Below are 16,886 nucleotides of genomic sequence, written 5' to 3' on the forward strand. Positions count from 1 at the left end.
TGTGTGTGTGTGTGTGTGTGTGTGTGTGTGTGTGTGTGTGTGTGTGTACGCATGCTTCTGAATAGCTTTTACGTTGCTTTATGCACATCTCTCTCTCCCCAACTAGCCTTTATGTTACTCAAGGATCAGGGCTGTGTCTTAGACTTCTTTTTCAGTCTTCCCTGTGCAAGATACTGGTCCACAAAAGGCTAAATGCTTTACTGACACAATGCATTAGAACTCTATAACCAAAACCGGTCTCTCTGCTGCCTGATAGGACTAATTTTACATTCAAATAATTCATAAGCTGCTATAAAACACAACTGAATTATTTTATGCTTACCAGAACTGGACACACGCCTTATCCTCTGGGGAGATACGGCTCGATCAGAGTTGAGATTTCTACTGTCACTATTCCGCCTCAAACATGAAACAGAAGGTCCCACTTTGGCTTTCGGACCAGGTGTTTTCCTCAAAATGGAGCAGTTGGGCTTGGCTAGACTCCTACCTGAGATGGTTGCAGTTTTTGAAGCAGAACCCTGTGGAAAAAATAATGAAGGTTTCAGTCCAGATCATACCTTCCCCACACCACCTCCTGGTGGGGTTAGGTATGCAGAAAAACACAATTTCTGTCTAAGCAGATATGCCAGATGGACATTTAGTTTTCATTTTTACTATAAAGAAATTTAAACTCTTCATAGTTTACTCTTTGATTCGTCATGATCTGCCTTTTGTCCCCATCAGGGAAACTGTTCCCAAGGTGACTGATGCCACAAATTAAATTCAAGCCACAGCTTTCAGTTCTTTCCGCAGAGGCCCTCTACATGGTCTCCAACGCTGATGATTCCATCATCTTTCTTTGGTTTCTCTCCCAGAGCTCTCTCCTGGTTTCCCTTCTATCTGTCTGGTTATTCCATTTCTGGGTTCTGCTCTTCTATACCTTCAAATGCTGGTCATCACAAGGGTCCTCAACTTGGTCCTGTAAGCTTTCTCACCATATACTCTCCCCACATGATCCTGTCCACTCTTTCCACTGCCACCTAAACACCGCTGTATCCCAAGTCCTCACGTCCAAGCCAACATTCTCTCCCGAGTTCCCCATATATCCAGTTTCTTTCTTCCTCTGCTTCACTTAGCATCCATCAGGCACCTCGACCTAACAATGTTGACAATAATATTATTGTTATTTTTACTGATCAACCTACAGACCTTACAGAATGAAAAATAAGTTCGATATGCACAATTCATTTAATCCTAATAACCCTACAAGGTTGATACTTCCATCATACTGCATTTCACAGCAGAAGAACATGAAGCAGTTTCTAAAACTCAGATTAATTTTACTCATCCATCTCACAACTTAGCTCTTCTCGTATTCACCACCATGTGCCCAGGCACCCAACTCACACAATGAAAGCTATTTCTAGGGGCTTCCTTTCTTACCTCCTAAGCCCCTCTGGATGTCATTCTCACCCTTCTCCATCAGCCTTAGTACAGGTTGCATCATTTCTGGGATGCCTGGAACCATATCCAATTCACCTCCCAGTCCCCTGCTAAGGCGATCTCTCTCAAGTCCAAGGAGGCTTCCCTCCGTCTCCCAGATAAAGTCGACTCTTCCAAATAAGGCCTTTTGGATGTGGCCGCCCTGCCACCCTCTTCAGCTTGCTCCTTACTGTTCACGGTTCTGCACCCCCAGCTCCCATGATACTCACTACCCTGCGTCCCCTAACTGAGAATGTTTCTTCATCTTTGTACATGTTATTCCTTCCACCCAAAATACCCTTCCATTCATCCTTGATCTTTAAGCTTCAGCTAGTGACCAACATGCTCTCTCCCCTAGAAGCCTTCCCTTCCTTGACAAGTGTCCCCATCGCCACCACCCTACTCTACCATGAGCAGGCTAGGGAGTCTATACACACTCCCAACTGAGGACCTAATACTACCCACTGTACTAGGCACTAGGTTCAGCCAGGGACTGTGTCTTTCCTTCTCTAAATCTCAACCGTCACTGTCATATAGAGCACGAAGTAGGCACCCAATAAAGGTTCTCATTCTACGTGTAGGAAATGAGAGCCTGAGATGTGCTCAAAGAACAAAGTTCAACACCATAAGCTATAATTCGTATTCTCCCATCAGAGAAAAATTGAGCCTCACAGAGACTAAGTAACTTGCCTGAGGTTATTTTGCCAATGAATGGATGGAGGTACAATGTGAAACCACATCAAACTCCAAAATCGATGCTCCTAACCTATACGTTGACTATTCCCCACCAGGACCATTCTTTCTTTGCTTAATAAGTCGTAAGTGCAGGACTTCCCTGGTGGCGCAGTGGTTAAGAATCCGCCTGCCAACGCAGGGGACACGGGTTAGAGCCCTGGTCCGGGAAGATTCCACATGCCGCAGAGCAACTAAGCCCGTGCACCACAACTACTGAGCCTGTGCTCTAGAGCCCACATGCCACAACTACTGAGGCCCGCGTGCTTAGAGCCCGTGCTCTACAAGAGAAGCCACTGCAAGGAGAAGCCCGTGCACCGCAACGAAGAGTAGCCCCGGCTCTCCGCAACTAGAGAAAAGCCCACGTGCAGCAACGAAGACCCAATGTAGCCAAAAATAAATAAATAAATTTATTAAAAAGTCATAAGTGGATAATTTCCCTTAGAGATACGTAAAGCCCCATGTTGACGACATACACTAGGTGGATTAAAAACTAAATTAAATAGGGCCATATCCTAAGAGAACACTGGAAAGCAACATAAAATTGGCCAAAAAAAGCAGGCGATGGACACAAAGATCTTCTCCCTCTACCATAAAACTGGCTAAGGTAATGCCCCAGAAAAACCTTTTAAAAAGTAAACCAAACTTTTAACCAACTTACAAAGTGAATCTTTAACAAATTAGATTTGTTCTGCCTTTCAGAACCAACATTCCATAGAATTTTGAAAGCCTGCAGTGTGTGGAGCAGAAAGGGCCAGGATTCAAGTCAGGGGACCTGAGTTTGAATCTCAATTTTACAACTGACCAGCTATGTGTGTGTGTTAAGTAAGCACTTAGGAAGCTTTAAACTGTAGCTAACAAATTTCCTGTTGTTACTGGCAAGAGTAAATGACAGTGTATAAAGCACCTGACCATTTCTGAGAAAATTAAATGATATAATATACATAAAGCACCCGAGCAAAGGGTTTGGCCCAGAGCAGTCATCGAAAAAAATATCCACTTCTTTCCATTTAGATAATTCACCATCCCTTTTATCTAACATACTATCACCAATATATAACCTCTATAACGGGGAGCTATACTCAACCTGCATCAAATTAAAGTCAAATTCCTTTTCCAACAGAAACTTTCTGAAGTTTCAGGTAAACCCCGACCAAACAGCTGGGAGGTTGCAGGCAACCTAAGGATTCAGTGAACTCAAGGCCTAATTTGTCTCAAGACCAACAGAGCACATTGAAAATGCACATTTCTCCAGTACTGGGATCCACTTCAATGTGATGATTCTATCACCTTACTTCAGCATCACACCATAAGCCTGAAAGACAGGGTTTCATTCCGCGCATGGGAAATAGAAAGCTAAGACTTACTCTCATCTCCCATAAATCAAGGAGGAATAAATGTATTGTTTTCATGTATATGTATCTATAAACACCAAACTAAGAATGTTGCTTAGAATTACCAGAGGTTGTCATTTAATTTAACAAAGTATCTAATGAAAAATTGTACAAAATGAGTTTCCTAAGTCTGACTTCAAAAGGACTTAAAAATAAAAATCTGAGTTTTGGGCTTCCCTGGTGGCGCAGTGGTTGGGAGTCTGCCTGCCAATGCAGGGGACGCGGGTTCGGGCCCTGGTCTGGGAGGATCCCACATGCCGCGGAGCGACTAGGCCCATGAGCCACAACTACTGAGCCTGCGCGTCTGGAGCCTGTGCTCCGCAACGGGAGAGGCCACAATAGTGAGAGGCGCACGCACCACGATGAAGAGGGGCCCCCGCTTGCCGCAACTATAGAAAGCCCTTGCACAGAAACGAAGACCCAACACAGCAAAAATAAATACATTAATTAAAGAGCTCTCAGTGGTATAGCATAAAGAGAAGAAAAGCAGGGAGCAGAATAAAAGTTACAGTGAAAGACCATTTATATACTCAATTTAAAAAAAAAGAAAAAAAAATCTGAGTTTTGAAATAATGGACAGTCTCAGTGGCTTAGACATCATTGCGGCGGGCCATTCTTCCTAAAAGGAAGATTCACTATGAACGCCAAAGCATCTCTAAACTGAACTAGCTCAAGAATATCTTCCTAAAAGGACCTAACAATTCCCTATGCACCCTCAAAACACTTAAAACAGCCCTTTAACACTTCGCCAAACTACACGTGTCGTTCCGCTCAGACATGAGCCCTCCACACAGATAACTCCCATCTGCCTTCCTACCCTGGCACCGACCTCCACTCCTGGCCCAGAGGACAGATGCCCAGGATAAGCCTATGTGGGGCTGGAGATGCGTGCAAGTCCCCACTGCCGAAACAGCCCTGAGGATGAACGCACAGAGCCCAGAGCAGCCTCCCAAATGCTTCCAACGCTCAGAAAGCTAGCTTCTTCATGCTACAGTCAAAACTATATCCATGCTGGAAAAAAAAAATCTTTGAACTGCATGTGAATTCTTGTTTAAATGGAACCCCCAAACATCTGCCAGGTACTGTATAAAACACACTACCTTTTCACTATACATGAATAAAATAGGTTTTATTCTAGTACCGGGAATCAATACATTAGGACTGCAAGAGACCTCAGACATCTACTAGCCAATCCTTTGACCTCTGCGTCTCAAAAGGTTACTTGCCCAGAGTCGCCTTAGCTAATCAGAGGCAGAATCCGGAATCCTCCTGTTCACAGGACAGGGCTCCACTACCTGGGGCAGCTTCCTCAACAGGAGACCAGGAATTATTTTTATGTTGATACTGTTTACCAGCACTGCCTAGCCATTTCTCAAATGTGGCCCAATACATTTGTAAGTTCATAAACAAAACGTTTATTTTTTCATAAATATAAAATATAATCAGATATTTAACTTCAAATAACTAATTACACTAAAATATTAAAGTAACCTGTTCTTTCAGCTTACTATTAAAAGGGATGTTGATACTCAATACAAAATACTGGACTTGAGGTTTTTTTGTTTTTTTTTTTTATATGCAGGTAACCAATTAACATTCTAAAATGTACTGACAAGACACAGAATTACTGAATAACATAGCAATACCTAAAAGCAAATCTGCACACCTAGTTCAGCAATGTTATTGACTATTAGTGGATAAGCAATTGCTAATACATCTCTCCATTTCCACCACCATTTCCTGAAGCGGGCAAAAATTTCACTTACCAAAAACAGAGAACCATAGTCAAAGGTCTCATTCATAATTTCCTTTTTTAGCTCTTGTTTTGCCATCGGTGTCCCATTTTCTTTTTCACCCTTGTTTTCAGGGCTAATCCTATCGATGTTGGAAGTATAGGACATTTGCAAACATTCTGTGCTTTCCATTTTAATAGGGAGTTCACCTTTGACCTTCTGAAAAACTGCAGCCACAGACCCAGTCTCACATGCTGAATTGGAAGAACTTGCTTTGTCAACGTCTTCCTGATTCGATTTCACGGCAGGTGTTGTTCTTAGAACTTTGTGTGAAACATTTTTAGAATGAGTTGTAACATGCACAGCCTGGCTCGTAATGAGTTTATTAAATTGCTGCTTATGTGTCTTGTTATTTAGGATTTCTGCTTTTGTGTCTGCATTCAAGTCAGATGTTGGTGTTTTTCTCAAAGCTGTCGACGGTCTTGAGGAAGACACTGATGAGGGTGATGAGGCCCCAGTTAACTGAGGTCGGGGTGCAGCCTTTGATAGAGCAGGGTCCTTGGACGGTAGCACTGGTCTGGATACAACTTTTGCTTTGACATTCTTGAAGTTTGGTCTTGGGTAACTTATGATTTCAGTTTTTCTAACTTTGCTGCCTAGGGGGCTATTCGTTTTGGTGGTTGATTTTCCTAGATTAGGTTTAGACATGTTCATCGGTGCCCCCTTCAAGTTTGGTAAACGTCTAAGCTCTCGATTACTCTTCTGCACTTTACTCCATTTCTCCGTCGCTTCAATAGGTGAGAGAGAAAAGGTTGCGTTTGTGGGTTCTAGGACTGGCGTGGACATGCAAACTATGTTATTTGTACTAATGACCATATCATCTGCATCCCAAGTCAGTTCAAATGACGAAGCCACCTTTTGTCCCGGCGGGCTATTCGGTATCAGTTCTATGGTATGATTTCGGGTTCCCAAATCCTTTTCATTAGAGGCAACTGGTGTGTCTTTAGCCACAGTGACTTGATGTTCTGGGTCCAGCACTTGGGTTTTGCTTTTATCAAAAGCTGGCACCAGTAAAGGGCATTCATCATCTATAAGACAATTGGACACTGTTTCTCTTACATTTTGGCCCATTTCCTTTTGCCCATATGAGCTCTGTGAATGTCTCTCACTATTTGGTTCATCTTTAGATGAACAAAAGAACTCTTGTAATACAGACCCACTGGGAACATCCATGCCATCAGAAACTGGTGTTAGAGCTTGTATCTCCTTTTCTCCGCCTAGTCTTTGCTGTGCCCCATCTGGGTACTCACTGGTGACCTTTCCCGAAGAACAGTGACAGTGATTTTCAGTATCTGGAAGAACCACATCAGTTTGCATCACCATGTCAGAAAATGCTGTGTAAGTTGTGTCTTGGGCCTGTGATGCTATAGCTTGAGGGTTTTCGAAGCTGTCTCTATCATAACTCATTTCTCTCACATATATCTTATCAGAATGGGAAGATGGAGGAACGCAACAGGATGAAGATGTATTTCTACTTCTCATGCTGGTTGGCTGCAGGCTTGCAGTGGCAGGCAAAGATTGACTCTTTCCAGTGGTGTCATGTGTTATGAAGGTACAGTTAACATTATCCACTTTCATGTCAAATGTCTGGTTTAGCGCCAAGGCAGTAGGGTTTTCTGTACAGTTCAAATCATCATCGTTAGGATTCCACACAAAAGGCAGAGATGTCTCAACGCTCTGGTCCTGAAATGATTCTAGGGAATGACAACTGTTACGCAAATCTTTGGGTTCCTCTGTATTTACAACATGTGCAAAAGACAGACATGTGGAATCCTTGTGCATATCTAACATCTCCTTACTAACAAAATCACTTGAAGACTTTTGGTGTTCAAGTACTTCAACACACTGAGGGTTTAAAGAAATATTTTCACCAAAGGCCACAGCAGAGTTGGTTTCATAATCAACCACCATGTCATCTGGGTTGGCAGAATTCCAACTCACATTATTGGTTGAAGAGTTTTGGGTACATGGTGATTTTTGGTTGTATGCATATGTGTTTCCATTTTTATCACTGATAAATAAGGACTGCAGTTCATCTTCTGTCTTGTCATCTGAATTATCATCATTCATCCTGAAATATTAACTTTAAACCTCTGCCATTTTATTTCTTCTTTAAAACCTTTTAAATGAGAGGGAAGGAAAATGTGTCCATCTCCTAAGTTTTTCAGCAGAGTTGAAAGTTTCTTAGTCTAAGCTGTCTTGAACTTGAAATGATTTGTTGTTCCCTGGAAGAAATAAAATGTTTCACTCAAGTGAATATTAGAAAGTTAACAAGTCATCACTTGATTAATTTCAATTGCTTTCTTTTTACATTTAAAGAACCTACAACTATGGACAGGGGTGATTAAGATATTAGCTAAAGAATCACCCTCTTTTCAAACATATTTTTTCATTTGAGGAAATGGGCAGAATGGGCTGCTAAAACTGCCCCCTCCCATCTGAGATGCCTCTGCCCTCACTCACCATAATAGAGAAGGAGGCTAAATCTGACAATAGCCTTTCCTTCTTTTTGGTTGACAGAGTGACTACTGGTCCTAATTTACCTAGGACGGTCCCAATTTATGCCTGTTGTCCCAACATAATTAGAAATAATGCCCTTTTCATTTTCAGAAAAGTCCCCTATTGTTTCCATGAAGAATGATTTCCAGACAGATTAAGCAGGCAGAGCACATAAGCTAAAGATCAACGAAGATTTAGGGCCCTAGCGTTTCTCTTCCCCATTTTCACTGCCTTTCTCAAACACACTCCATTTCAAAGTTGAAAAAAAGAAAAGCTCTTGATTCTTCAGAGTTAAAGTGGTATTCTATTGAAAGTACCTAAAAATGTTGAACAGAGTTCCTGTACGACACAGCAATTCTCCACTTAGGTATCTACTAAAACGAAAGGAATACATCCAAAAATTTGTACACCAATGTACATGGTTCGGTCCCCCCTACGGGCCACCAAGAAAAAAAAATGTACATGATTTGTAATAGAAGCATTATTCATAACAGCCCCAAAGTGGAAGCAACCCAAATGTCCATTAACTGGTAAACAGATAACAAAATGTTGTGTACCCATACAACGGAATATATTTTTCAGCAAGAGAAACGAATGGAGTATTGATGCATGCTACAACATGGATACAATGTTATGACTTAAAATATAAATAAAAGAATATTATAAGCAAAAGTAAAAGAATATATAAGTAAAAGAAGCCAGTCACTATGGGATACTATTTACATGAAATGTCCAGAATAGGCAAATCTATAGAAAGCAGATGGGTGGTTCTCTAGGGCTGAGAAGGGGCACGAGGGAAGGGAATGAGGAGTGACTGCTGATTGGAATGTGTTTATTTTGAGGGTAATAAAAATGTTCTAAGGGTTATGATTATGGTGATGGTTGCACAGAGCTGTAAATATACTAAAACTATTGAAGTGTACACTTTTAAAAAATCATTAAAAACAACCCATGAGGGGCTTCCCTGGTGGCGCAGTGGTTGAGAATCTGCCTGCCAATGCAGGGGACACGGGTTCGAGCCCTGGTCTGGGAGGATCCCACATGCCGCTGAGCAACTGGGCCCGTGAGCCACAACTACTGAGCCTGCGCGTCTGGAGCCTGTGCTCCGCAACAAGAGAGGCCGCGATAGTGAAAGACCCGCGCACCGCTATGAAGAGTGGCCCCCGCTTGCCGCAACTGGAGAAAGCCCTCGCACAGAAACGAAGACCCAACACAGCAAAAATAAATAAATTTAAAAATTCACGACATATGTCAATATTAAAAAAAAAAAATCCCACGAAAGCTTTCAAATCCAAGGATTTTTGCAAAAAACTAAAATTTTATTATGCTTTTGATTACACTGAAGTGCTTAAGAAAGGCCCACATATTCAAGCTAGGACTGCAAATACCTCATATAGATAGACATTCGCTTGAACTGACTTTCTAGTCTTGGTATTTAATGTCAACCAGGTATCACGGTTCTGTTCTGAAGAAATAAAATATCCATGAGGAAAAATATGACATTCTGTAAACCTAGAAATTTGTAAATTAAGAGTAGATCTCATTTTTCTATTTTGCAATCTTTTCTCTGTATTCAAACATACTTCAGTGACCTAAATACAATGAGGAGAATAGGAACGACAGAAGAACTGAAAGGATCAGTATCTTTGCTAACAGTGCTCCGGATTTCCAGCCATGCATCCTGAAACCAGCTTTTACCAGGGGCAAGAAGAAAGGCTGCAATGTTTATGTCAGCAGCACGCAGGCACACGCATACAAGAGATTCTGATCCCAAAATAAGTGCTATAGGAATTGTATGCTGGTAGAAAATTTGTCTCTTTTTCCCCACCATAGCTCTTTAGGTAATAAAGAAATCACTGAAATAACAGATTTTGGCTAGCACCTTAATAAAAGTTTTTATGAAACACAAATTATATTTTTAATCCTCAGGTATAAAACAGGTTAGAGCTAAATGTTTAAATCAGGAAGTCCATTTATTCATTTTTTAGAGTTACGTGGGGGGCGTATAATTTCACAAAGCATGAAATATGCTACACCTTTATGTTTCCATAAGGCCAATATTCATTTACGAGATCCTGGTATAAACAGATAGGAGCACTGCAAACAGAAGCATTTAACATAAATCACAGAAGTTATTTGCCTGGATAAAGAGAGTCATTAAATTCAATTGATGGAGCTTTACTTCCTGAGCTCCCTCTTTCAAAGTATACAAAATATGATTTTAAAAAAACTGAAAAAAGTAAAGAAAATGGTTCGTATGTCAAAGCACCTCAAGTTATTTTTTAAATAAATGTATAATAGGATAATTTACACCACCAGTTCCATGTCCTTCTGTGTTTAGGTTGTTTCTAGATTTATCATTAAATATTATTTATTTATAAACAGCACTGCACTACATATCTCTGCAATCTTTGACTACCTCTGATTGTTGCCTTTGGAAAAACTTCCTGGAAATAAAAGCATTACTGAGTCAAATGAGGATTTTTGAAGGCTCTTAAAATAATTTGTCAAATCATTAATAGAATAAAAAGGCAGGATTATTAACAATGTATATATCAATAAACGTATATAACCTGAGTTTTCTTTTAAAGCTTGTGCATTTTGTTCAGCGTTGTCTCCCAAGAACTTTCCCAAGCTACTGTAATACAAAAACATTTCTAACAACTGTGAAATTCCACTAAAGTTAAGGTTAAATGTTTTAGATTTATAAGTCAGTAGATTGGGACTTCCCCGGTGGTCCAGTTAAGAATCCGCCTTCCAATGCAGGGGATGCGGGTTCGACCCCTGGACCGGGAACTAAGATCCCACATGCCACGGGGCAAACTAAGCCCGCGCACCACAACTAAAGAGCCCGTGTGCCACAACTAAGACCCGACGCAGCCAAATAAAAAAAAATAAATATTAAAAAATTTTTAAAAAATAATTCAGTAGATTACAGAGAGTAATAGGAAAGTAAAGAAACCATCAGCCTTCATATGACTGCTTAGCACCCTTGTGTTTATAATTTTTTAAAATTCACAAATCCAAGAAAAAAAGCTATCAAAAAAAAAACCCACAAAAAAAAATGTATTCTGAAGAAATACTTAAGGAGAATTTTGGTATGAAATAAATTTACTGAAGTCTTTTCTACTTTTGTAGATAAGAGTAAAGAATTAGAGGTACAGAGATTTGGATACCAAACAAATTCTGAAGTTAAGCTTATCAGTTCCAGGATTAGTTGGAAGATCAACCTCAACATTCACTAAGGGAAAAAAATAGCTTCAAGTCTCCATCTCATCACTACAGACAAAGCCATGGGCAGGAAAGGGATGACCAGGCTTCCCTCAGGAATTTTGTCAAAAAAATTAAAATTTAGCCTTGTTGTCTTATGGCCAATCTCACTCCTTTCCTGATATAAGAATAGTACCTAAATTTCTACCACTTGCTGGACTCATATTCTTTGACTTAATCTCACCTGACCCATGACGCAATGTCTTTATATTTCTATGATTACAATGTAATTTGTAAAGCCTTCAAAGTTACTATCTTGGGAACGTTTTTTACTAAAGCAAAATCAAAGATGTTTAAAAAAGAGAAAAGGTTGGACTAAATCATTCTCACCCAAAGGGTTAATTTCTCAAGTTGTCGTTCAGTAGCATTATCTATCAGAACAAAGTAGAATGATTAAATTTCCTTTTTAAGAGAGCCATTTGGGAAAATAAAGAGATCTTTTTCAGAGAACAATTTGTACGAGAGAGAACAATTTCCCTACTTATTAAGATGTGGGAATATGAGAGGGTAGCTCCTCTTGAATAAAAAGATTAGCAGAATATGTATTTCTATAATGATTTGTAAGGTTAAAAATTGATAGAAATGTACTAAAAGAAATGGTCAGTGAAAAGCACTACTAGTGCAAGATTTGAGCTATTTCAACACCTTTGGACAAAAATAAGGTTAGTTTCTAAATCTTAGCTTAAGAAGGATGACTGTTCCCCACAGATAAAAATCCATTATCATATAATTGAATACATTAACATTGTCATTAATACTGAAAGACATTTTAGAGATCCAATTCAAATTTCCTCATTTTACAAATGACGAAACCACTTCTAAGAAATAAACTCCATGGCTGGACCAAATTAGTTGCTAATGGCAGCCTACTGTTAGATTATACAATAGTTATGTGCCTTATTTGTCAACTGAACTGTAAACCCAGTAGAGGCTTACACCATCAGTAGGTATTTTCTACATCTTCCTATTACATGCAATGTCTAACACAGTAATTTGAACTTAACACAGCTAAACTTGCTATCCCATATGCTAATTATGAAATAAAAGAATTTGTTTCAAGTCACATTTCTCTGAAGCCATAAACTAATTTTACTCCTTATTTATGTCAATATATGGCATACCAGTTTTTTAATACAATTATAACTTACAGCTTTAAATCACAGAATCATGTCAGTCATCTTAAGTTTTTAAGAACTCACTAATCACAACCGTAGTTCAGCTCTCGAGGCTTTAAAACCCAAAATATTACCTAATCTTCAATGTACTGTAAAACAAAAAGACACGTGCACAATACCTAAACTATAAATTTTATTCTAAAGTCAAAAACAAAGCAGTTGAACAAAAAGTCACCGGCATGTGTTACTAGTATATTCATAAAGCTCTACCTCCTGTTAAAACCATTCAAGGTGGCTAATAATTTTACCCCTTAAGCCTCATCATATTACTTTTTTCACAATTCAGGGTTAAAGTCCTAAATTAGCTCCTGCAACCTACCTTTTGACAAACGCAACTTCCTCAAGCACTGAGCTTAGTAAAGTACATCTTACACCTAGGAACAAAGTACTGGTACAAGCGTACCTAGTCACTGGTTTCCTAAGAGCATAATGATTTCCAGTGAAGCCATTTAAGTAGGGGGAAATCTAGAGTTGGTTTAATGAATTTATAAATGAAGGCTATGGATGTTCCACAACAAAGTTGAACTTTAAATCATTTACAAAACAAGTACAAATCAACTGGCTGCTTCTGAAAAAATGCAGATTGAGTCAGTAGGTCATGGGTGGGGCCTGAGATTCTGCATTTCTATCCAGCTCTCTGGTGATGCTGAAGCTTTTGGTCCATGGACCATCCCTGGAGTAGCAAGGATGTAGCAGAGAACTCTGAGAAAAGATTGCCCACCTAGCCAACCAGATCAACACAATAACTGTACTGTCAGAGCTAGTTACCCTCACATCCAACTTTATAATATGTTGTCTAACTGGAAACAGACGTCCCTTACTTTTGAACCCTTAATTTATGCTTTTGCACTTCCCTCTCACATAGCTAATACTCCCTCTATGGAAAATAACTGAAAATTTTTATAGTCATGGAAGATGTTGCTTCTAAATCCTACTTGAGTTTATTCCTTCCATGTGGAGGGAGTTCAGTGAGTGTAACATTCCTGCCCTTTTTCTGTCCTTTTACTCCATCCAGAAGCAAGAAAGTGACTTAAGTGGATTCTGTAAATTCAGGAAGAACTAGCTGGGCAAGGACTAGGATAAGGTGAGGGTACCATTTGCCTTGGGCACTAAATATAAGACAGTCTCAGTAACAGTCCCCCCGGAGCCTGAGGCAAGGGAAAAGTCAGTAATACTGACCCTGCCTCTCCTTTAAATTTTTGAGATTTTATTCATCGTGGATTTTTTTACATGAATTCTGATTTTTAAAAATAGTGATCAGGGCTTCCCTGGTGGCACAGTGGGCTTCCCTGGTGGCGCAGTGGTTGGGAGTCCGCCTGCCGATGCAGGGGACACGGGTTTGTGCCCCGGTCCGGGAAGATCCCGCATGCCGCGGAGCGGCTGGGCCCGTGAGCCATGGCCGCTGAGCCTGCGCGTCCGGAGCCTGTGCTCCGCAACGGGAGAGGCCACAACAGTGAGAGGCCCGCGTACGGCAAAAATCGAGGTAAACAACATTTAAAGCGCTAAGGTTTTGCTGGCCTCACTCTCTTCACCCTAGTCCCAGCCCCGCTGCCCACAGAGAACACAAGCTCTCTTCTGTTCCCCACCCCTACCAGGAACAGGCCCTGTCCCTACAGTGGGAGAGGCCTGCCCTGTTATCTGCACCATAGTGACCCATGGGAAAGTGTCTCTCAAACGCAGTTCTGTTCCTCAAACTCACTTTCATCTGTAACTGATCTATAATTACAGATGAAATTCTATAATTATAGTCTGTAATTATAATTCATCTATAATCATCTAGCCACCTTACTCTGTTTCTTATTTCTCAAATGGTTCATAACCAGAGAGGGGAGGAAGGCAAGAATAATACCCAAGAATCAACAGCCCATCCTGACCACGTGTCGGCCACACTCTGGAACAAAGTCCAGGAGGCCAGGCCCCTGAGAGCCAGACATTTAACTTCAGTTGCTGAATCGGGGGGGGGGGGGAACCACAGAATCCCCCAGGAAGAGCTAGCGTTGCTGCGGCAACCCAAGGAAGCTCGTGGGGCTTTGGGCTGCGGCTCTGCACCCACCACTGCAGGAGGACGTGCACACTGTAACCGCCAGCTCGGCCACTGTGAAGAGCAGTCGCCACAACAAGGTAGTATTTACTGGGCCCCCTCAAAGCTGTAAATATGTTACACTAGGCAACAGACCATGAGAAACAAACAAGGGGTAAAGTGTGCAGGAACAAAACACACGTGGGGTAACTGGGGCTTCTACTGTGGCCAAGGTGGACGTGCTTAGGTTCAAGCCATCGGCCAGAGGTTCTATCACACTGGTGGCTCACAGCCTGTATCCCGTAATCCAGCTCACTTTTTCAGCTGGGATGTTCGTTTTAAAATAACACAGACTGGGCGAGAGGCTTTAAGCCTAAGACCATACATTCTTTTGAGCTGAGTGAGAAACTCCAGCTCACAGCAGCACTGTCCTTGGGTGAGTGGCTGTCTCCATGGAAGGGGTCTGCCCAGGTCTGCAGCCTGAGGAAAACAAGGCCTGGGACGCACATCTGAAGCAAAGCCACTTGAGTCTCGGCACCAGGGCAGGCTGTTAGCAGGCCGCCTTCCTGTGCAAGGCGCACAGCTGCACCTTGAATCACCCCTGGCAGGCGTGTGCAGAAAGCAAAGGCTTCAGAGGGCACAGCAAGGCAGCAGCGGGCCGACCAGCAGCTCGGGTGAGGCTCAACTACAACCGTAGGGAAAAGAGTCGCGACAGGCCCTTTCAGACACTGGTGGTCTACGGAGTACATTCACGGCTTTAGAATGGCAAAGCAGAACGTTCCTGTGTGTTCCTGTGTTCCTAGAATGTTTCCAGCTTTCAGCTGTTAACAACAGATCTGGTAGGTAATACAAATTATCCCAAATTCCACTCTGTATTCAAAGACGGGGGGGGGGGGCCGAAAGTGGATGCGGTGAGCTGGAATCCACGTGGCTTTTCCACAGTCTCAAGTCACACACCCCCAAAACAAAGTGTTTCCAATTAGCACTTGATTGGATAATTAAATACTAAGGGTAAGTCTTCCCTAAGACTCAGGCTTCTTAGATTTAAGTAAATCCAGAGAAAGAGACAGTAGAAATAGCTCTATGGCACAAACGTGAAAATGACTGCTTGTAAGAGAGGGAAAGGTGTGTCCTAGACCGGGCCTCCTGGTGCAGCACGATGACCTTAGGAAACACCAAAAACTGTTTTAGAAACTACTGCTCAGATATAACACTCCCTGCATTACTATTTCAGGGTTAGGGGATTGGGCTGTTTCCAAAATGTGGTAGTTTGGGAAGAGCGAGGAAAATAGGGAACAAGATAGTTCTGTGCCCGCCGGTGTGCTCGTCACACACTGGCTGCTGTGTCAGCACAATTTTGCAGTAATGACGCCTCTTCCCGTGAAGCGGCCCAGACTGTGGCTGCCGAGAGAACATGAACCCCGCCTAGGTTTCAAGATCACTCTAGCCTGACAGGACCAGACTAAGACACCAGTAAGGATGCCTACTGAAACTTAATTCTGGCCTTTTCACTCGAAGTCTGCAGAAAGTCAGCTCCAGAAGGGCAGGATATTTTCCCCCCCTCTGGTCTGTTTTATTTTCCAAAATATCACCAACACTTGGAAGAGTACACAGAGTGGTTTTTTAATAAACAGTTGTTGAATTAGTGAATGTATGAAAGGGCCAAGAGAATTTGATTTTGGACTTTAACATATCTGGATTTTCACTTGCAAGGTTAGGCAGTCCTACAATTTTCCCCTGGGAACATGACAGTGGTAGAGGTTTATGTTCATATTTAGGCATCGCTATGTTATTGGCAACTTAACTTTGTCATTGGATCTCATTGTACTTTGTGGGACAACATGGCTGTATATCATCTGAGATCACAACGAGGAAAGTAAAATTAAGCCCTGGGCACAGAGTGGCCAGAGTTGATATAATTAACGCACCCGTCAGAGCCTTCAAACTGTCACCTGCCCAGACGTGCTAGGAAAGTACCCAAAGGGACAGTGCTTTCACTGGGGAGCAGCCCCCTGAAGGTATGAGCGAGGCACTGGTTAACCATGGGCTAACTTCTAAGTTCAATGTGTTAAGAGAACCAGAAGCAGGGATGCCGGGGGTGAGGCTGCTTGCCGTCCCTGATGGCTCCTTTCATGTGGGAGCTCCATCAGTCTATGCTTCTTGGCTTCAATCTGACCCTTTACTTTCATCCTGCCCCGGGGAAGTACAGGACCATATCCGTCTAGGGAAATGGGGAAGAGCAGGCAGGGCAGGCTTGGCTGACGTCTGCCCACTGTCTTCTGAGAGTGCGTTGGCCTGCGGGGAGCACAGGACCCCACACTTCAGGAGCAGCCCGGCCATGACTAGGAGAACCGAATTCTGGGGCGGGCTGTCAGGAGCTCTTTGTCTGTCACCCTGGAAAGCAGCCTCCCAGGAGCCTTTAACAGGGATGATTTGATAGCTCAAAGGCCAGTTATCTTACTCTGTCATACTTCTCCGTTGGTCCAAAACCCAGATCAAGAACAGGGGTGTTACTTATTGGACACTTCAGTGAATATTACAT

General features: G+C 41.9%; 1 protein-coding gene across 3 annotated transcripts in view; it reads right to left on the reverse strand.

Moving 5' to 3' along the window:
- MTUS1 (microtubule associated scaffold protein 1) overlaps positions 1-16,886 on the reverse strand; it is a 160,210-nt gene that overhangs the window by 99,108 nt on the left and 44,216 nt on the right. For 2 of the 3 annotated variants that reach the window (XM_029226358.1, XM_029226357.1), the window contains exons 2-3: positions 5,354-7,605; positions 323-518 (exon numbers count right to left, since the gene is read on the reverse strand). In XM_029226358.1, coding sequence (XP_029082191.1) covers positions 323-518; positions 5,354-7,450 — 2,293 coding nt within the window. In that variant the 5' untranslated portion in view covers positions 7,451-7,605. Of the gene's footprint in view, positions 1-322; positions 519-5,353; positions 7,606-16,886 lie in introns of those variants that run through there. The other variant, XM_029226359.1, reaches the window with a different exon arrangement.

Source organism: Monodon monoceros, unplaced genomic scaffold, assembly GCF_005190385.1.
Source record: "Monodon monoceros isolate NGI ecotype Baffin Bay Population unplaced genomic scaffold, NGI_Narwhal_1 Super_Scaffold_17, whole genome shotgun sequence".
NCBI classification, from domain to species: domain Eukaryota; kingdom Metazoa; phylum Chordata; class Mammalia; order Artiodactyla; family Monodontidae; genus Monodon; species Monodon monoceros.